Consider the following 20,872-nt stretch of genomic DNA (forward strand, 5'->3'; position numbering starts at 1 on the left):
ATGAGGGCAGAAAGGGAGGGTGTACATTTTGTAAATAATAATAAACAATAAATAAAGCAATTAAGAGAACTGTAGAGGACCAACTCCCGCTCTTCTTGGATAACTTTTCAGTCTGGCATCAGGCTGGGCTATGGGACAGAGACCATCCCAGTGACTTTAGCTGATGACCTTCATCTGAATGTAGACACAGGGCAAGTTTCCTTGTTGTTCCTACTAGATTTATCTCTTGCCTTTAATACAGTGGGCCATGCCACCTTGTTGAGGGGGTGTGATGGACTGGGTCAAATCATTTTCATGGACTGGACTCAAAGGACTGCTGTGGGAGAACAGTTATCAGCGTGGGACCTATCCTGTGGGGTTCCCCACAGCACAATCCTATCTCCCATGCTTTTCAAACTCTATGTAAAGCTCTTAGGACAAGTCATTCGTGGTTTTGGGGTAGGCCGTTATGACGATTTCACCCTCACTCACAGGGCTTCTCTTTATCTTGTTCTTTGCTAAGCAGCACCTTTACCTTTTTGTTCTTGGGCTTTCTCTGGCTATCCGACCCAGTCACTGGACCTTCTGCAGGTGCCACCCTGAAAATGTATAAAATCCACAACCACCCACACACATACATTCTCTGTTGCGGTCCACACCTTGTGGAATCGCATGCTTGATTGAGGTCAGTAGGCTCCCATCCTCCTAGCTGCAGCTGAATACTGCAGTATTCAAGAGGGCTTCTTTACACAAATAATAGGGTATACTGCAATGAAATGTTTCAGAAAGGCACTTTGGTAAAGGTATAGGAACTATGGACTGTACTGCTGTGTACAGCACATACTGTCTGTTGCTATGTATGATCCTACTGTGTAATTTCTGCACTGGTTAATATGTCATGTTAATGCTTATGCTTTGTTTCAGCTCTGTTTCAGATTTCTGCAATCCAAATCTTATTGAATTGTTTATTGGATGTCTGGTCCTGTTGATCATGTAATCAGTCTCCGTGAGAACGATGGACTATAAATAAATAAATAAAATTAAAACAATCCTATCACTGCTTTTGTGATAAACCATGCCAACTATATGATAGGGGAAAGGGTGAAAGAAGAAGTCATGATCCTCATGAATGTAGCAGACAAATGAATACATTGGAAAGTGCAAAGCAACTGATTGGTGCGCTGCAGGCATTCAGCATGAGCAGCCCATCCCCACTGATAGGGGCTCATGGTTGTGCCTGTGGCTCCTTTCAGATATGTTTGGTAGTTAAGCATATGCAGAGCTTGAATCGCAGACCTCTGTCAAGGAAAATGTGTGTTGTTCCACAGCACCATGCTTTTATGTGCAGTCTTTCCTGCCCTAGTATATATGTCTGGTTTCAACACCAGGTCTGTGGCCTGTCTTCAGTGCTGCTGCTGATACCTAAAAGGTGAGCTTTAGGGTTGCTCAGCAAGATTCAGATTTAACATTTAGATAGAGTCTGCAATTTTTAGATAATCTTGAAATCAGAATGGAAATTCTATCCTTAATTTTGTTTTCGCTGTGGTAAAATCTTGCAATTGTTTGTGAAATTCCCTCTTCCCCAATCCAAGGAAGACCTCGGCAGTAGGCTTCCTGCTCAAGCTGACAGACTCATTTTGTAACATTTTTCATAAGAAATTCTGACAGGTTTTGACCTTGTTGCCAACCAGAGCCAAATGCACACTTGCAAAAGGTCAACAGTTAATCAGAGCATGTAAAGCATGTAGCAAAACATTCTGCTACAAACATCTTATACGTAGAATATTTAATTTGATTGCCAAAATGTAAAAGTAGGATTTTTTAAAGACAACTTTGTTCCATTTTGTTATCTACCACTGTTATCTTGCTAACACTTAATGACAAACCTTGAGTGAATCATGCTTAAGTCAATTTAAAATATGGGCTTCTGAATCCACTAGGCATTTGTAGGGGAAAAAATAGATATCAGCAATTTTCTGTGATAATCCCAAATCATACATTACCACCACAATGCAAATTCTACTAGTTCTCAAGGAAGCTACAGATTCTACAACAAACATGGGATTCCAACCCCATACTTGTTGTTGATCACATGAATCATCTTTATCCCGAATCAAACCATTGGTGTATCAAGGTCAGTACTTTCTACTCTGACTGGCACCAACTTTACCACACTTAACACTTCTGCAAACCCTCTCTCGCATCCAAGTAAAGAGGCTGCTGAAGAAAAATAATAGGTGTTGAATATAGTCCTCATGTTTCTTTTCTTGGTCAAGGAAAGTGCCATTTAGCCACATTTTTCTCATGTTGAAAGGGGGGGGGGTCAACATTACTGACAACGAAATCACTCCAGTGTGGGTTACATAGTTGTACGCTAACACAGGGGGGAAAAACATGGGAACTGGGATTTGGGCTCCAGTAGCCTTATTTGCTCAATAAAGCAGGTATGTTGATTTGCATCCCAGGATCCAACTGGATTTCATTAATATAAGCACAGAGATAAAGGAGGAAGGAATATATTATAGAGGCTCATTACTGATGACAGATAAAAAAAATTTCAGCTGACATAAAATCATACTGGGAATGTCTGCTATGTTTTTCTTTGGCTAGGAGGATAAAATGGAAATGTTCTCTCAACCATTGCTTAGATGTACCTTCTTCTTCTATCAAGATGATTATACCAGCTTATGACACTCAAGAAAAAGCCTTGCCATTCAGACATGGGAAAATTCACACCTTCAGTGAATAACAAGTTCCTGGCTGTCACTTTCAGAGTTATTTCTACATTGCCAAAGGTGGTGGCAGTAAAAATGTGTTTTCTATCTCTTTGAAGAATAGTTGTGAACATTACAGTGACTGAGTTGTGCATTGATTGAAGCTGTCAGTTCTTTTTCTTGCTGAAGCAGAGTAGACCACAAAGAGTTCAAAAACAAGATGGATATACTGCTACTGACCAAATAGGAATCATACTTATAAATGTACAGACACTCAACAAAGATATCATTACTCCCAAATGATCCATTTAGAAGGCCAGCCTACACCATCTCAAAAACTCTTGGGGATCAACTCCATGTAACAATATAATAATCTGAAAAATGTGACAATCTGCAAAATCCAAGTCCTATAACTGTTTTTACACTCCTCAGTGCAAGCCTATAATTTTCTACTTAATGCCCAGTATTATAGTTTTATTCATTATCCCAGCTTCCTGCTCTACAAACCAATTTTACTACAGCTCGGTACAGACTATTTTCATTCTTAGCTGTCACCAATATCCTCCACCCTACATGCAATTCGACAGAGATACTTCTAAACAAACATTCTTTCTTTTGCTTCAAATGTCTAGAATAAACTCATATCTGCACATTCTAACAACAGCTGCCAAGATCTACCTCTTTAAAATATTCTCAGCTTTGCCCCCAAAGTATGGTACTTATTGTTGAAAACTATATTCTATTTGTGGGAACTCCAATATCTAAAATGGCAGGTCAGTGGCCAAAACAAACTCCCAGGAACTACACATAAGAGACAAGAAAATATTTTGCGTACTGAAATATGTATCACTGGATACTGCACTACTGTAATAATTCACCTCTTGGATTTTCTAGGAGGTAAATGACACAATATCCCAACAATGGAGGGATCCCCACCACCACCAGAACTCTACAATCTCAAGGCTATCAAGTGGTCCCTGACAGTATAGAATTTAGTCATAATGTCATAACATGATGGCCAATTTCTGTTTTCTTAGGAACCACTCTGATCCCCAGATACTTTGGGGGCTGGCACTATTGACATGTTTTACCATTAGGTCATTTCCACTGAAAGTGTTGTGTATCTGTCCATATCCAGTGACACAGGTAATTTTTGATGCTGGACATAGTGGCCCGGCCCCACAAAGTTATATGTATTCTTTCATGTACTTTGAATGTAAAGCACAAAAAGGAACTTTCAACAATGGTGCATCTGAAGAAATGGGCTCTGGTGCTCAAAAACTTGATGCAGAAATAAAATTTGGGAGGTTTTAACATGCCACAGGATTCCCCCCCCCCTGCAATAGACTAACACAGCTACCTCTCTGGAATTATATTCCTATGTAATCTTGAAGCATGGCACCTAGCTATCATTTGTGCCATATTTTAAGGATAGTGTTAAAGAACATAAACAGGGTATAATGACCTGAAAACAAGTGGGAAAGAAAGTCAGATAAAAGAGATTAAAAACAAATTAGATAATGGAGTAATTTTCTCTAGGAGCTTGCTGAGCGAAAATTGAGAAATACTAAAGAGATAAAGAAAAATTCAGGCAATTAGTCTGGCAACCTGACCTTCACAAATGACCCAGGAAGTCACGTTCCAATTCATTAATTATTCTATTTCTAAAAGTTACTCTGCAGCTGTGAATTTCTACAGCATCATGCCAACATAGAAGTCAACATCACATTTCAAAGACATTTTACTCTGAGTATTTTTTCTGATGATGTGGAGGGATTTGCTTGCATTCTTCCTATTCTTTGAGAAGGTTTTCAAAAATTAAAGTTTAAACAATTAGATATACAGAATTACAGTACAGCTGTATAAGAACATTATAGAGTTTTAAATAAAACAACATAAGAACATAAGAGATGCCAATGTTGGATCAAGCCAAAGGCCCATCCAGTCCAACACTCTGTCACACAGTGGCCAAAAATACCAGGTGCCATCAGGAGGTTCACCAGTGGGGCCAGGACATTAAGCCCTCCCACTGTTGACCCCCCCCCAAGCACCAAGAAGACAGAGCATCACTTGCCCCAGAGCCCCTATCTATACCTTGTGGCTAATAGCCACTGATGGACCTCTGCTCCATATGCTAATTCCCTTTTGAAGCCGTCCATGCTTGTAGCTGCCACCACTTCCTGTGGCAGTGAATTCCATGTGTTAATCACTCTTTGGGTGAAGAAGTACTTCCTTTTATCCGTTCTAACCTGACCGCTCAGCAATTTCATTCTTAGAAGAAGAATCTAAGATGGAAGAACAGTAGTATTGAAAATTACAACAGAACTTTTAGAACAATTCACTTGCCTTATTAAACACAATGGACATCATGTAGAAATCCAACAAGAAGTTCTCAGAGATATCTCGATAGTCAAACTGGAAGAAGATCACAGTAAAGCTCAATGTAATAAACTGGTGAATGGGATTACAAAATGAAGACCGCAGTAGCTTCATTCCCGCAATTGTAATCAGTAAGATATCACAGCTGCAAGATGAAAAAGAAAAGAAAAACACAAATCAAGAAAACTAGCATACATAGAATAGATACTAACAAACACATCAGGGCTGCTTCTGTTTGGTTTAATTAATTTCTACAGGAAAAGCTGCATGTTCCTTTCTGCCATTAGCACCATTTTCAGTCATCATTTTTATTGAAGCAAACTGCTATCATAGCTTTCCAATGCAGCTATCAGAGGTTTGAAAAGTCAAGAAGAAAAAGGAAGTGAATTTCGGGACTTGGATCCCACAGTACATCATTCTAACAAGGCATTTCCTTCTGCAAAAAGGGACTTCCTCACCTCACCCCTCCAAGCTATAGTCCCAAATGATCCCTGAAATGCTGCTCTAGAGGAGCAGGGAACAGCATGAGAGGGAGAATCGGGGGGGGGGGGGCATTGGCAACTAGAGGGGAGAAATCAGCTAAAATTGCAGCTCCAGTTCTGTTCACAAAAATTTTAATTCTGTTCCTGGATTCACTGAGGTTGAAAGAAAGTTTGTGGAAGTTACATTGCCTGAAAGAAGGGATGGTATAACTTTATATTAGACCTACAACAGCTTGATAGGAAAATTGTGAGCCAGTATCTCCAGATTAAATTAATATAAGCCACAAAAGTATAAAATGATGTGAAGTCTGCTATGATGAGTGGCAAGTTCTTTCAAGACCTCTCGGTTGTGTTCTCCTGTCATTTTGACAAGGCATTCGGCCTAGCTGGATTTAAGCAGATTTCCCTTTCAACGGCACTCATTCTTTGTTTTGTGTCCCTCCATGCAGATCCCTAGGTTAGTCTGAGATGAGGCTACTCCAAAGAAATGCTGCAGTGTGAATGAAATGTCAGAAACACTTTCCGAGACTGTCACAGCCTCTTCTCTTATTCCTACTTTCATTTTTGAAGGCAACATAAATAAGTACAGAAGACTGGCTCTGAACTTGAAGGCAGCCACCTTTCAAAGTGAAAAAGAATACTTGCTGGATTTTGCATCCCTGAAGAAGAATGAAGTTTGAAAGGGAAGAGCAAAGACAAAAGTATTCCATGGGAAAAGAAAAAAAAAATGCTGTTATACAAGGGCTTGGACAATTTGTGATTCAGCAAACCAAAACATAAAATTATCAGCAATACATGGTTACCTACTAGAGGTTAAATAAACCTTATCTATTTGCTGCCTTCCAAAGGCTGCAAAAATTAGATGGATGGTTGTCTGGTACCTGGCAAACCACAGCACATGGCTGTTATGCAGCATCCAAGTTGTTGGGTCCACAAGTAGTGCTACCTGAGAGAGTTGTACTGTTCCTTATCTCCTAATCCATTCTTAGGCTGTGATCATATGCGCCTTTAGATCTGACACAGCTGTGAATGCCTGACAGATCTAAAGGGCACAATCAGACAGCAATATCTGGGAAACATCTTGCAGTCGTCAGCAACTCGTGCTGCTCTGCCACAGAAGCGGAGTTAAAAGACACCGGGGAAAGTCCGGCTCTAACTGGTTCCAACGTTCCACGGATGGACTTCCCCCTGTCTGATAGCTCAAGCACGCTCTCATGCCGCCGGGATGGTCTGATCATTCCCTCCCGACTCTGTGCCGTTTCCCCCCCCCTCACAGTAGGTGCATAATTGCATACTCCATGGGGAACCTTCATTGTGGAGGTGCGATTCCTTGTTTATGTGCATGGGAAACAAATGGCAAAAAAAAAAGACTCGCAGTGATGGGCTGAGCCCGCAGCACAAAGGGATGTGTGATCTCGCAACTGTGAGTCAAATTCCTCTGGAGGAAATAGCCTTGCTTCCTCTCTGCTCCAACTGGCATGTGTGACCGCATGCCTTAGGGTTGGATCCAGAGCAAAATTTCTGCTTGTGCTAGGGCTCTTGCACAAGTGGAAATGCAACCAAAAGACTGCATTCACTGCTTGCATTGTCAAACTTATTGTATGCCTACTTGCGTTTCCACTTGAGCAAGATGTTCAATCAATTTCTGGGCACTATAATATATAGGGAGAAAAATGCTACGTGTTCCACAAGATCTTGCATGAACGAAATCCATTTATGTTTTTGCTTGCACATCCAAACATTATCGAGTATAAACCACTTACTGTGGGGTTAGCCTCTTGTATTTGCTGATTGAAAAAGCATCATTGGTGAGGGCATTCAGTATAATTGCGGGATATAAGACATACTTTTCAAAACACTGAAGCCACACATAGAGTCTTTCAAACCACATTAAATGGGCAGCACCTGAAATTTCCAAAAAAAAGGGCAATATTCTGTCAAAATACATTCAGCACAAATAATAGAGACAGCATGCTGCTAAGTAGCATTCATTTATTAAAATGAGTATTAATAATAGGCTCATATGATGAGGATTCACACTACATTTGGGCCTTGTAATATGTGCTAAAATCAGGAAAAGAATCCAAAGCAGCTTTTGAGCATAGGAACAATTTAAGCCCAAGATAATAGACCAACATTCCAAATGTCCCTGCATGCATGAGTAGTGGGTCAGAGCTGTTTAAATTTGAGGGGGAAATGGCAGCTTTAGAAACAGCAGAAGACACAACAAAGAAAACTAGCCACAGTTAAGGGGAGACAGAGACTTTTGGACACAACCATTGATTGTTGTGATGCAAGGTGCTTTGAAGCCCATCAGGGAGTTCCTGGGATCCTGAAAACCATTTGTTTTACCAAGAAAGGGACCCATAAAAAATGCACAAAGAGGTTAGAGAGAGCAGAAAAGAATTTCCACAGAGAGATAACCATTAGCAGTTGTAAAACATGACCAGGATATTGAGATGTTTGCGGCAGGAGCCCTGGATTGATTGGGTGATTGGGATTCACCTTCCCATGTGGAAGTAAATTCCCTAAATCTGGATTGGGAGAACCTTCCTGCCAACAAAGACAGGAAAGGTTAAAAAAAATGGTCTGGGTCCAAATGCTTTGTCCAAATGCTGGGAGAAAGTGGGAGTCTGGCTGTGCATTTGTTTCGCAGACATCCAGGCAGGGATGTTGGAGGCAGCTCTTCTGTAAAGTTTAGCTTAGTGTTAGGTTTTCTGTTCTTTTCATTGTAACTGTAACCAGTAGGCGTGATATCTATTTAATACCCCTTCACGTAACCTTAGATCTAGATAATTCACTTATGCTTGGCCTTGCTGACATGCACACTCACTGGAGAGGGGTTGAAGTAACTGGGAAACTCTGCACTTTGTACTTGCTCAGAGACAGCCTTTACCGGTGTTTCCCAAGTCATTGGCATCATGGCAGGCTGGGATCTTAACTTGGGGTGGTGGCACAATGAAAAGGAACATGCTTTACATGAATACAAACATACAACATGCATGTAAACACACATAGATCCAGGGCGGGTTTGTGACCGATTTCAAGTGGGAATCACTCAATTAATAAGGAAATCAGAGGAGATTATGTCAACAATAGTTGCTTACTGAAACTTATTTAATACACAGAAGATACAACATATTTCAAACCATGGTAAGATATTCTTGATGACAGTAGAACTTCAATTCCAAGCATTAAAGTTTTGATCATAACTGAGAGTTTCCCTCTTTTAACAGTTATATTTTTGACAAAATCTTTGACTTACCAAATTGAAGCACTACCCCCACCCCCTGCCTGCTATCTCAGTTATGAACTTTTACCCTAGTCTGTAAGGCATTGCGTGTGGCAGGGGGTGGTGGTGTCTGGGCACCATCCACAGCCTAGGATGATCTTGATGACTTTCGGAGAAATTGCCTTTATTCTGAAGTACAAAGGTTATTCTTGTACATGTTAACATCCCTGCCAAGTAAGTAACAAGCGTGGGAGACTGTATCACAATGCATGATCTTTAAGATATGCATTACTATGACATTATGCTATTTCAAAGACTTGCTGATTATCCAGGTTTTATTTTTCAAATGGAGTTAAAAGAAGGGTTGAGCTTTGTTTACTCTCCCACTGTCCTTCTGCAACTTATCTCCTGGGTAAATCCTGCAATCTAGGATGTTGCCTTAAAATTAACTGTTCTGCAGACACAGCTATACCACGTCTCAGACATTTAGCATGTGTCTTATAAGGATGTTTCCCACAGAGAAGAAGTTGGGCTGGTTTTGAAAAAAGACTGAGGTCACACAAGCAGCCATTATTCTGACATTCTTATCTTCAAAAGTGTCAAACACACATATTGAGTGTAATTAAAACACAAACCCATCAAAACCTGACAGCAAGTTCCTATAGCAGCAAAGAAAAGAGGGTAGCTAAGACACAAATCAATGTTATCAAAGACAAGGCAGCTCACAGTTTAAGAAACATTTACAGATATCCCTAGCATTCAAGTCACCACCTGCTGAAGCTAGCAGTTACTTAAAACGAAATTGTCAACATGGAGACTTTTTCATTCAATTTTATGCTGTCTTATGAGTAGGGATGGTCACAAACTGCAAAAATGCAGTTCGGTTTGTGGCCAAACCATGAACCAAACCAGTTCGCTCTCTGAGGCACTGGTTTGGTTCATGGTTTGTGGTCCCAGCAAACCTCATTTAAAGAGACAGCAGTCTCTTTAAAATGGGGTTTTCAGAAAGCTGCAAAATCATCTGAGTGATGGGGCTTCCTCAAGCAATGGGGGAGGGTGGATGAGCACCCAGGCTCTCCTGGATTGCTGGGCACTGGGTAGGGGCTTCCCCTGATGAAGTGACACCCAGCCCTGACCCTGGACAGGCTGCTCCTCCTTTTCCAGCTTTCTTGTGCAGTCCCTTTAAACTTTAAAGGGGCTGCACAAGAAAGCCGGAAACAGCTGAGCAGCAGCACGTACTCCCAGCTGCTCAGCTGTTTTTGTGACTTTCTGCTGCAGCAGAAAGCAGGAGTTTAAACGGACTTCCTTTAAATCCCTGCTTTCTGCTCTGGCCATGAACCTGCACAAACCCCACAAACTGCCTTAAACGTTCATGGAAGTTCATGACAGTAGACCCATCATGAACTTCAGTTCACGAACCATGAATAGGTCAAAATTTGTCATGAATTTTGCTTCGTGGTTCGGTTCGTGCCCATTCCTACTCATGAGGATGCAATGCAAGAAATTAAAATCACAGGCGCCTACATTCTTGCCACTCAAACTTTGTTCTACATCCAAACATCTGAAAAATAATTCTGCCAAAAATGTAAAAACTGAAATGCTTTTTAAGGGCCAGGATTTTATGCTAAAGAAGAAGAAGAAGAGATTGGATTTATACCCTGCCCTTCACTTGGAGTCTCAGAGCGGATTACAAACTCCTTTCCCTTCCCCTCCCCACAACAGACACCCCGTGAGGTGGGTGGGGCTGAGAGAACTCTTGACAGAAACTGCTCTTTTTCAAGGACAGCTGTGCCAGAGCTTGTGACTGACCCAAGGTCACATCAGCAGGTGCAAGTGGAGGAGTGGGGAATCAAACCCGGTTCTCCCAGATTAGAGTCCACGCACTTAACCACTACACCAAACTGGCCCTCTAAAGAGATGCCTACATATATTTATAAAAAAACTGACTCAATAGCATGCAATATTTGCAAAAAGGTAATACCACTAAATACTACAGAACAAAATTCAAAGGATAGAATAAGTACAGGTGGCCAGCTGAAACTGTCTAACATACACAGAGAGCACAGATGGTAGAGATTGTTCTAAACAGAGGGAGCAACCTCCCACCTTGCTCTTACACAGGTTCTGTTCATTTCAGTGCAACTTGGGAGGAATTTCTGGCAGATCCCCAGAACATTACACAGAAGCGGTGGGTTGAGGTCACAGAGATAACACAAATTCATTATATCCTAGAGACACATATTCTCTGACAGCAGTCTAAATGCAAGACCACATGAGCTTGATATATGCAAAAACTGACTACAAGAACCCTGCTCCAGCCAATACAGTGATGCCAATCTGTAGTGTCAATCTTGATGTTTTTTTTTAAAAAAAACAAATTAAGTAAATTTTTCTCTCCATTTCTAGTTCTCACTAAAGTCACAGAAATCCTAACGCTTCGTTATCTAGCTTAGGGCTGTCAGGTCTTCAGCTATGGCGGAAGGCCTCCTGTCAGCAGCATTCATTACCTGATGCTGCTTCAAGTAGTGGTGGGAGTGGGGAAAAAGTTAGTGTTGTCTGAGCTGTAATGTCACTTTCCAGGGAAAACCCAGAAGTGGCAATGGGTAGCCTTAGGAATAGCTGGGAACGCTATGGGGTTTTAAATTTTACATTTATTTAATTTGTATCCCGCCCTCCCTGCCAGGCAGGCTCAGGGCGGCTTACAGAATATGTATCAATATAAATATATTAAAACAGCGAAATACACTAAAACAGTAATAAAGTTAAAACCACAACATGTGCAAACAGGTGCTGGCAAACATAATACTAATAAATGGTGGTGGCGTTGTCTCAGCATCTAGACAGTCAAATTACCACCACAGTCTGAGTTCTCGCCAGGCTATAAGATATGAAATTGGTGCTGATGTTGGAGGGCCAGGGCCTCAATGTTAAGAGGCAGGCCCTAATCAAAGGCCTGGTGGAAGAGCTCCATTTTACAGGCCCCACAGAACTGTAAAAGGTCCCGCAGGGACCTGATGTCATCTGGGAGCTCATTCCACCAGTAAGGGGCCACCACAGAAAAGGCCCTGGCCCTCGTCACTGTTAGCCTGGCTTTTTTAGGCCCTGGGAGGGCCAGACGGTTTTGGGACCCCGATCTTAGTGCTCTCTGGGGAACATGTGGAGAAAGGCGGTCCCTTAGGTAAGTAGGTCTCTGACCATATAGGGCTTTAAAGGTAAGAACCAGCACCTTGAACTGAATCTGGTATGCTATAGGCAGCCAGTGCAGTGCTTTTAGGGCTGGCTGGCTGTGTTCCCGCACAGGAAGACACAACAACAGCCTCGCCGCTGCGTTCTGCACCAGCTGCAGCTTCTGGATTTGGGACAGGGGCAGCCCCATGTAGAGAGCATTGCAGTAATCCAATCTCGAGGTGACCATTGCATGGATCACTGTTGCCAGGTCATTGCGTTCAAGGAAGGGAACCAACTGCTTAATCAGCCGTAGATGGTAAAAGGCAGACTTTGCAGTGGCTGCTACCTGGGCCACCATCGTTAAGGAGGCATCCAGGAGCACTCTCAAGCTCCTAGCCTCTGGCACTGGCACCAATGACATCCCATCGAAGGTTGGGAGAGGGATCCCTAACCTTGGTCCGCTCCGACTCAGGCATAGGACCTCCGTCTTCATCGGATTCAATTTCAGTCAATTCAGTCTAAGCCAACCAGCCATGGCTTTCAACGCCAGGTCCAGATCTCCCGGACTAGAGTCTGACTGGCTGTCCAACAACAGATAGAGCTGGGTGTCATCTGCATATTAGTGACAACCCAGTCCATGCCTCCAGGCAATCTGGCAAAGGGGGCGCATATAGATGTTGAATAGCATTGGGGAAAGCACCGCTCCTTGGGGCACTCCACAAATTAGTGGGTGCCTTCTGGGTAGCTGCTCCCCCAATGGCCACCCTTTGTCCCCGACCCTGAAGGAATAAGGAGAGCCATTGCAAGGCAACCCCCTGAATCCTGGCATTAGCAAGGTGGTGGATCAGTAGTTGATGGTCAACCATGTTGAATGCCACTGACAGGTCTAACAACAACAACACTGCCGTACCACCTCGATCCAGGTGCCTCCAGAAGTCATCTGTGAGGGTGACCAGGATCGTCTCTGTCCCATGGCCTGGTTGGAAACTGGACTGGAATGGATCTAATATGGAGATGTCATCCAAAAAGGCCTGCAACTGAATTGCTACTGCCCTCTCGATCAGTTTGCCCTATTTGGGGATACCAGCCGGTAACTAGCTAATTCAGCCCGATCCAGGGATGTTTTTTTTTTAGGTGAGGGCAAACCACTGCCTCCTTTAGTGCACACAGTTTCTGGTGGTTCCTAGAGCTACATGATGTCACTTCTGGGTTTCCCCCACAAGTGATGCTGTGGCACCGATGACAATGTGGATCCCCATATCCCCACCAGCACCACTAGCAAGCAACAGGAAACCAATAAATGAACTTCAGGGAGGACATAATAGTTGGACACATCTTTTCCCCTTCCTCCCTCCCCTCTCATTGCTCAATCATGGTGCTCGCTAGGTTCATAAATCCCAACTTCCTTGCGCAGGAAAAAAGACCAGAGTAGGTGTGACATGGGGAGAGTCATTAATAGATCCCTACAGTGTTTTTAAAGAGAAACAGCAGCTGCCTGGGTGAGGCCAGTGGGTGCGAAGATATGTCTCATGTAAGAATGATTTGCAAAACAGATTGTGATGTTTAAGAATGAAAGCCTGCGTTTATAATGGGAAATTTTCTGGTTAAAAGGGGAGGCTTGATGCTCCCCCCATCATAATGCCCCATCAACCTGAGCTCAGGATTCCCCCCCCCCCAGTATCACCATTCCACTTACCACCCTTTAGTGATCTTGGGGGGGGGGATCCCCTTTGAAGACTATGGGTGTGAATCAGTGAGTCTTGTCCACTGAGTAGGAATCTTTTCCCATCGGCTTCATCAAGAAGCTGGGGGGGGGGGGCAAGCAGCAACCCACAGGTATTATTTATTTTTGGAAGTTGTGCATTATCGATAGGTATGGGTAAATGTAAGTAAAAGGTAAATGTTCCCTTGCTTGAAAGCCAGTCAAATCCGACTCTAGGGTTGCGGTGCTCATCTCCGTTTCAAAGCCGAAGAGCCAGCGCTGTCCAAAGACATTTCTGTGGTCATGTGGCCGGCATGACTAAACACCAAGGCGCACGGAACGCTGTTACCTTCCTAGAGTAAATGGGTAAATGTAACTGTCATTAAATGTATATATTTCTGACAATTCATTAACACTTGTCAACTTTTAAATGGTTTGCTTCTGTTTTATGGATAGTTTTTATCCTGATGATGTTCAGTGGCTTGTGTTTTAATATTGTGGTTTTTAATTGTATGCAGGACGCTGAAGAGGCAGCATTAAAATACTCTAAATGAATAAATAAAAAATGTTTGGATTTTGGTTATAAGAAAGAAGTACAGAAGCTGCTGCTGTTCTCAGAAAATTACTGATTTTTTGTTTCATTCTTTGAAGTTCCACCTATAGAGAAAGGCTGGTCACAGTTTTCCATCACATTACTTGCCATATGGAACCACAGCTATGTAGCTAATGAGGTGTGGGGTTGCACACAACCAGACAAATCACTGTAAACACTCTTGTATCTCCATAGAAGGGGGGCTGCCTTTGAAATCAGTTTGGAAACATCAATTGGTCCAAAATGGAGCAAGTAGGGTGTTTAAAGGGATAGCATCACCCTTGTGCTGAAAGATCTGCATTGGTTATGCACCTGTTTCTGAGCACAATTCAGAGTGCTGGTTTTTACCTTCAAGGCCATAAATGGCTTGGGGACAGGTTACCTGAAGGACCATCTCTTCCAGCACTATCTAGCCCACCAGTTAAGACTTGCCTCTCAAGCCCTGCTCTCTGTGCCCCTCCCTTCAGAGGTGAGGAGGATGGCAACCAGTGACAGGGCATTTTCTGTGGTGGCACCTCGCATCTGGAATGCCTTTTTCCTTGAAGCTCACCTGGCACCTCCTTTACTTTCTTTTAGGTAGCAGGCTAAAACACATATTTTTATCAGGCTTTTAATTAGGGGATTTACCTTATCAACCTTTTAGTGGCCTACTTCTGTTTTATAGATAAAATTACTTAGGTCTAATGGCTTGTCTTTTAACAGCTTGTGTTATATTGTGGCTTTTAGTTATAAACCACCTTGAGCAGAACTTTGAAGAGGAAGCATAAAAATATTCTAAATAAATAAATAATAGATGAGCACAACTGTGAACAGAAATAAACTTCAGGCAAACTGTAAAATGATGAAGTAAACATAAACAGTTGGTAGTAAATAGAATGGTTCTCAGGTTGGTATTTCAACCTGGTTTGGGGAAGGGATTATAATATGTACAGAATGCAAAATTTTAAAGGCGTTATTTTGAAATTTTCCCAAACATTACAAATAAACTAAATGAAAATCGATGCAATTTTAAAACTATTTGTAGTGAAAACTGTGTGTACATCTGCATAATACATGTATGGGTCTAGTCAGAATGGGGTTGCCAACTGCTAGCGGAGGCCTGGAGATCACTCAGAATTGCAACTGATCTCCAGATCACAGAGATCAGTTCCCCTGGAGAAAATGGCTGAGGTCCCTCCCCTCCCCAGATTCCACCCCGAATCTCCAGGAATTTGCCAACCGGGAGCTGGCAAAACTAAGTCGGAATTGAATCCAGAAGAGAGTTTTCCAACAAGAATCCAAACTAGGTAATTTTTCTCTAACAGTCTTTTCCTTCTGGGAACAGTTTCTGAGATAGCTGCACCTGCTTCTCTATAATCTTTACTTGGCTGTGATTTTTATCCCCAGCAACTGACTCTGTTACCTAGATACCTACTCACAATGTGAAAAGGTTTACATTCTCTTGCTATTCAATTACCTTCATTTTCCCTGAATGATAACAACTTGTAACCCACAATGTCATATAATAATTTCATCCAATTTTTGTTGCAAAACAAGTAGACAATACCATGCGATTTTGGGGGTGGGAATACTTTTTTAAAAAAGCAAAACAAGTGCTTCCATACCTCTTACTTCTCTCTGCCGATATTCTTTATTTTTAAGAATAGGGTGGGAAATCCACAACCATGGATGGTGTTTGCGGAGCTGAGGAAGTATGTAGTGTGTTACGAATCCCACAGTCCATGCTAAAGCGAAAAGCACAATGCTGAGAAATGGCTGAGTTAAAAGGAAAAGAAAGGGGGGGAAAAACCCTAAATCTCATTTAAAAACAATATTTTAGATACATAGTGTATTTTTTATTTTTAGATACATGTTCAAATTTTAAAAATACCATTATTCTCTTGAAGTTTCTTCATTCAAAAATATTCTGTTTTTATTTTGAAAACATATATGCCTGTAAATGCAGCAGGTGGGGAACAGATATGGAATTGAGGAAATGAAAGCAAAATCTACTGTTCATTTTCATTTTTATAATGTGCTTGATATACAAGATGTATTTAGCTTTTAGCTCACGAGAAAATAAAATAAATGCTTTTGTGTGATTTTTCTCACTTCTGCAAACGATTTGATCTCTACATTCATGGCCTAAGCAGTCCATCATATTCAGCATACAACACAGAAAGTGTCTCACAGGGAATGTCATTGAAATGTAAGACCAGGAACTCAGAATACACCAAATATAACAAAGAAGGGAACTAAGAAGGCAAGACTACTGGGTGCTGGTCTTTAAGTGATAGCTACAGGCAAGGGTATTTTTTTAGGAAAAAAGCTGCAGGAGCTCATTAGCATACGATATGCTAATGATCTACTAGGCTATTAGCATAATAGCTCATTAGCATATGCAATGCCCCCTGACATCACCGGAAGTGGCGTCAGAAGGAGAAGCAAAAGGGGGGAAGGCATCTTCAAAAGCCTCCCCTCCCCTTCCCTGGGGGGGGGGAAGCGAAGAGAGAAGGGGTTTAAAGTTTAAACTCCTTCTCACTAGATTTGGGGCACAGAAGGAGGAAAGAAGGAAGGAAGGAAAGAGAGAGAGTAGAGAGAAGGAACGAAGGAAGGAGCGCTCCGGCGCGAGCCCCAGTAAACCAGCAACGGGCCTCCTCTGGCCTCCCTGGGGCAGCAGCGCTCCGGCGTGAGCCCCAGGGAACCGGTGATGGGCCTCCTCTGGCCTCCCTGGGACGGCAGCGCTCCGGCGCGAGCCCCAGTAAACCAGCAACGGGCCTCCTCTGGCCTCCCTGGGGCAGCAGCGCTCCGGCGTGAGCCCCAGGGAACCGGTGATGGGCCTCCTCTGGCCTCCCTGGGACGGCAGCGCTCCGGCGCGAGCCCCAGTAAACCAGCAACGGGCCTCCTCTGGCCTCCCTGGGGCAGCAGCGCTCCGGCGTGAGCCCCAGGGAACCGGTGATGGGCCTCCTCTGGCCTCCCTGGGACGGCAGCGCTCCGGCGCGAGCCCCAGTAAACCAGCAACGGGCCTCCTCTGGCCTCCCTGGGGCAGCAGCGCTCCGGCGTGAGCCCCAGGGAACCGGTGATGGGCCTCCTCTGGCCTCCCTGGGACGGCAGCGCTCCGGCGCGAGCCCCAGTAAACCAGCAACGGGCCTCCTCTGGCCTCCCTGGGGCAGCAGCGCTCCGGCGTGAGCCCCAGGGAACCGGTGATGGGCCTCCTCTGGCCTCCCTGGGGCGGCAGCACTCCGGCATGAGCCCCAGGGGGCCAGCAATGGGCCTCCTCTGGCCTCCCTGAGGTGGCAGCGCTCCGGTGCGAGCCCCAGGGAGCTAACGTCAGGCCTCCTCTGCTCTCCCTGGGGCGGCAGCGCTTCGGCGCGAGCCCCAGGAGGCTGTCAACAGGCCCCCCTGGGGTGGCAGCGCTCCCGCGCAAGCCCCAGGCAGCTGGTGACGGGCCTCCTCTGGCCTTCCTAGGGCAGCAGCGCTCCGGCGTGGGCCACGGGAGGCCGGCGACGGACCTCAGCACAGAGAGCTGGGGGCAGGGCTTGCTGCCACCGCCATTTGTGCCAGCACCTGGGCTTCCAGAGCGGTGCTCCAGTGCGCTCCGGCCCCAAAAGACCCCTGGCTATAGGGATGCTAGTCTCCAGGTGAGGGCAGGGGATCCCCCAATTTTAGGGCTCCTCCCAAATGCTGGGCTGCTGGCTGGCAGGGAAATCCCCACCCCCAATAGTTGTTGGTAGACCCACTTGAAGAGAGTGGGGGCCATGCATACCTGCCCTGCAAGTGGCAATCTCACTGGCTTCCGCTTCAAAACAGCACGCACACGCCTGCCCTGCAAGCAGTGAGATTGGCACTTGGAGGGCAGGTGCATACAGTGCCCGCTCTTTTGAAGTGGGAGCCACTTGCACTTGCCCTGCAAGCTGCGATCTTGCTTGTTGCAGGGCAGGCACGCACGGGCCCCGTTCTTTTGGAGTGAGTGGGGGTCACTTGTGCCTGCCCTGCAAGCAGTGAACTTGCCGCTTCCAGGGCAGGCACAGGTGGTCCCTGCCTTCCCCCATCCATTTAAAGGGCCACATTCCTGACACAGTGCCACGTCGCTGACAAAATGATGTCTGTGTGTGACACCATCACGTCAGGGACAGCCCCTTCTGGCATGCCCCCCAAATCCCCTCACCAGGGAGAAAATAGGATCTGGCATCCCAAAATAGCTACCATGTGAAGGCCATTTGAAACAGTGGCTTCATATGAGAACTGTAGTGTGTAGAAAATCTTGGTACATCAATCTTCCTTTTGTGTGGAGCATTTAACATTATTGTGAGCCTTTCTAGCCATGATGGGAGTACAAACTCTCCACTCAGAAGGTGTTACCCACACAGCAAACTGCTGAGTGCATTGGATTGGATTGAGTGGAAGATTTCATAGAAGGCACTGATAAAGTAGAACTTTCTCGTTCCTCAAGTAGCTAGGCTTTTGTCCTAAATTTCTATTTCAAAGACTGGGAGAGCATCACAAACAAAATGTATCACATGATGGAGGGTAGTAATGACAGGGGGAAACTCAGAAAATCACTTTCCTTTCTCCCTCCTCTACAGACGCAAGCTGTGAATAGAAAGGAACTCCCCTCCCCTCCTCCACCTATCTTTTTGGTCTTTAGCTTTAGCTTTTTAAGGACCTCTTTCAGTCAAGCTTTCCAGTGCTTATCCCTCATATCTTACCAACATAATTCTTCCTCTCCTAATACTCTATACAGGTCTTTCTTATAACTGCATTGTATAGATTCCTAAGTGTGTGCAGTTTACAAAATTCCCATTACCACTTAAAAACCAACCATTTCTTCTTCTACCATGTCTAATATAATAGTCTGCAGTAACATCTTAGGAAACAACATGGGAGGGAGGGAGGGAGGGCTATGAAACCTACCTGCAATGACAAGAAAACAGTACTGGCACTAACTGCGAATGAAAGCACGGCAGCCACAGAGCACACAATGAGATCTGATTTCAGGGTTTCTTTCTGTGAATATAATTTTTTAAAATTAAAAACTCAAGCAAAGCCCATTTCGACTTGACAGATTAAACCACTCCACTCTTAGTAGTTGATAGTTGTATCATAATTACATCAGCCATCGCTTTAAAGAATATCTCCCAACCAGTGTTTCCTCTGAGCTGAGTTAGTGTGAGCTAGCTCACAGTTCTTTAGCCTCCTGCTCACACACTATTGTCTTAGCTCAGGAAGGATGGCTCCAGAGCAGACTAATCTATGCAGTAACCAAATTGCTCGCTCACAACTTTAATGCCAGTAGCTTACAAAGTAGAATTTTTGCTCACAAGACTCCACAGCTTAGAGGGAACATTGCTCCCAACAACATTTACGCAGTGCTCAGGAAAAAAATTATACTGGAAAACTGCATAACTCTAACACAAGAAATGTTAAAACCAACATACTATTTATCAAGCATTCACTCTATACAACAGTACAATCTTGAGTGTGGCAGGGGTGGCAGTTGCCAGCATAATCAGGGCCACTGAAAAAGGGGGGCAGAGGCCACAAAATTCGGGGGGACCAAGTCAGCTGGAGGGCCCCTGAACCCATTGTCATGCTGAATTCACCAAATGCATTTTTTAAAAAAAATCCTAATGCAGTTCTGACTGCAGCCACTAGGGGTGCTGGGAAGGCAGAGCCTTTCTGCAAACTTAACCATGAAGCTGAGGGAAACCATTTGGTGATCAGATCCCACTACTCCCATCAGCCAAGCCACCACTGGAGTGAGGCGAGACCAGCATGGCAAGCTAGCCATTGCCAGGATGCAGACTCCTCACAAGGTCATGATCTACGGTTTCGCTGTTCCATTCATTTTACACAAATCTTGCACAGACATAAGAACATAAGAGATGCCAATGTTGGATCAGGCCAATGGCGCATCTAGTCCAACACTGTCACACAGTGGCCAAAAATACCAAGTGCCATCAGAAGGTCCAGCAGTGGGGCCAGGACATTAGAAGCCCTCCCATTGTTGCCCCTCCAAGCACCAAGAATACAGAGCATCCCTTGCCCCAGACTGAGAGTTCCTATCTATACCTTGTGGCTAATAGCCACTGATGGACCTCTGCTCCATATGTTTATCTAATTCCCTTTTGAAGCCGTCCATGCTTGTAGCCGCCACCACCTCCTGTGGCAGTGAATTCCATGTGTTAATCACTCTTTGGGTGAAGAAATACTTCCTTTTATCCGTTCTAACCCAACTGCTCAGCAATTTCATTGAGTGCCCATGAGTTCTTGTATTGTGAGAAAGGGAGAAAAGTACCTCTTTCTCTACCTGCTCTATCCCATGCATAATCTTATAAACCTCAATCATGTCACCCCTGAGCCATCGTTTCTCCAAGCTAAAGAGTCCCAAGCGCTTTAACCTTTCTTCATAGGGAAAGTGTTCCAACCCTTTTATCATTCTAGTTGCCCTTTTCTGCACTTTTTCCAATGCTATAATATCCTTTTTGAGGTGTGGTGACCAGAACTGTACACAGTACTCCAAATGAAGTTGCACCATCGATTTATATAGGGGCATTATGATACTGGCTGATTTGTTTTCAGTTCCCTTCCTAATAAACCCCATCATAGCGGTGGCCTTTTTTATTGCAGTTGCACACTATCTCG

General features: G+C 44.1%; 1 protein-coding gene across 1 annotated transcript in view; it reads right to left on the reverse strand.

Moving 5' to 3' along the window:
- Positions 1 to 20,872, reverse strand: part of PCNX2 (pecanex homolog 2 (Drosophila)) — a gene marked incomplete at its 5' end in the record, with an annotated part of 155,245 nt that overhangs the window by 82,974 nt on the left and 51,399 nt on the right. Inside the window, 4 exons of the mRNA XM_015427313.1 lie at positions 5,040 to 5,217; positions 7,318 to 7,459; positions 15,853 to 16,003; positions 19,142 to 19,234. Of these exons, the coding sequence (XP_015282799.1) occupies positions 5,040 to 5,217; positions 7,318 to 7,459; positions 15,853 to 16,003; positions 19,142 to 19,234 (564 nt within the window). The remainder of the gene's footprint in view (positions 1 to 5,039; positions 5,218 to 7,317; positions 7,460 to 15,852; positions 16,004 to 19,141; positions 19,235 to 20,872) is intronic.

This window comes from Gekko japonicus, unplaced genomic scaffold (genome assembly GCF_001447785.1).
Source record: "Gekko japonicus isolate JY-2015 unplaced genomic scaffold, Gekko_japonicus_V1.1 scaffold1624, whole genome shotgun sequence".
Classification (NCBI taxonomy): domain Eukaryota; kingdom Metazoa; phylum Chordata; class Lepidosauria; order Squamata; family Gekkonidae; genus Gekko; species Gekko japonicus.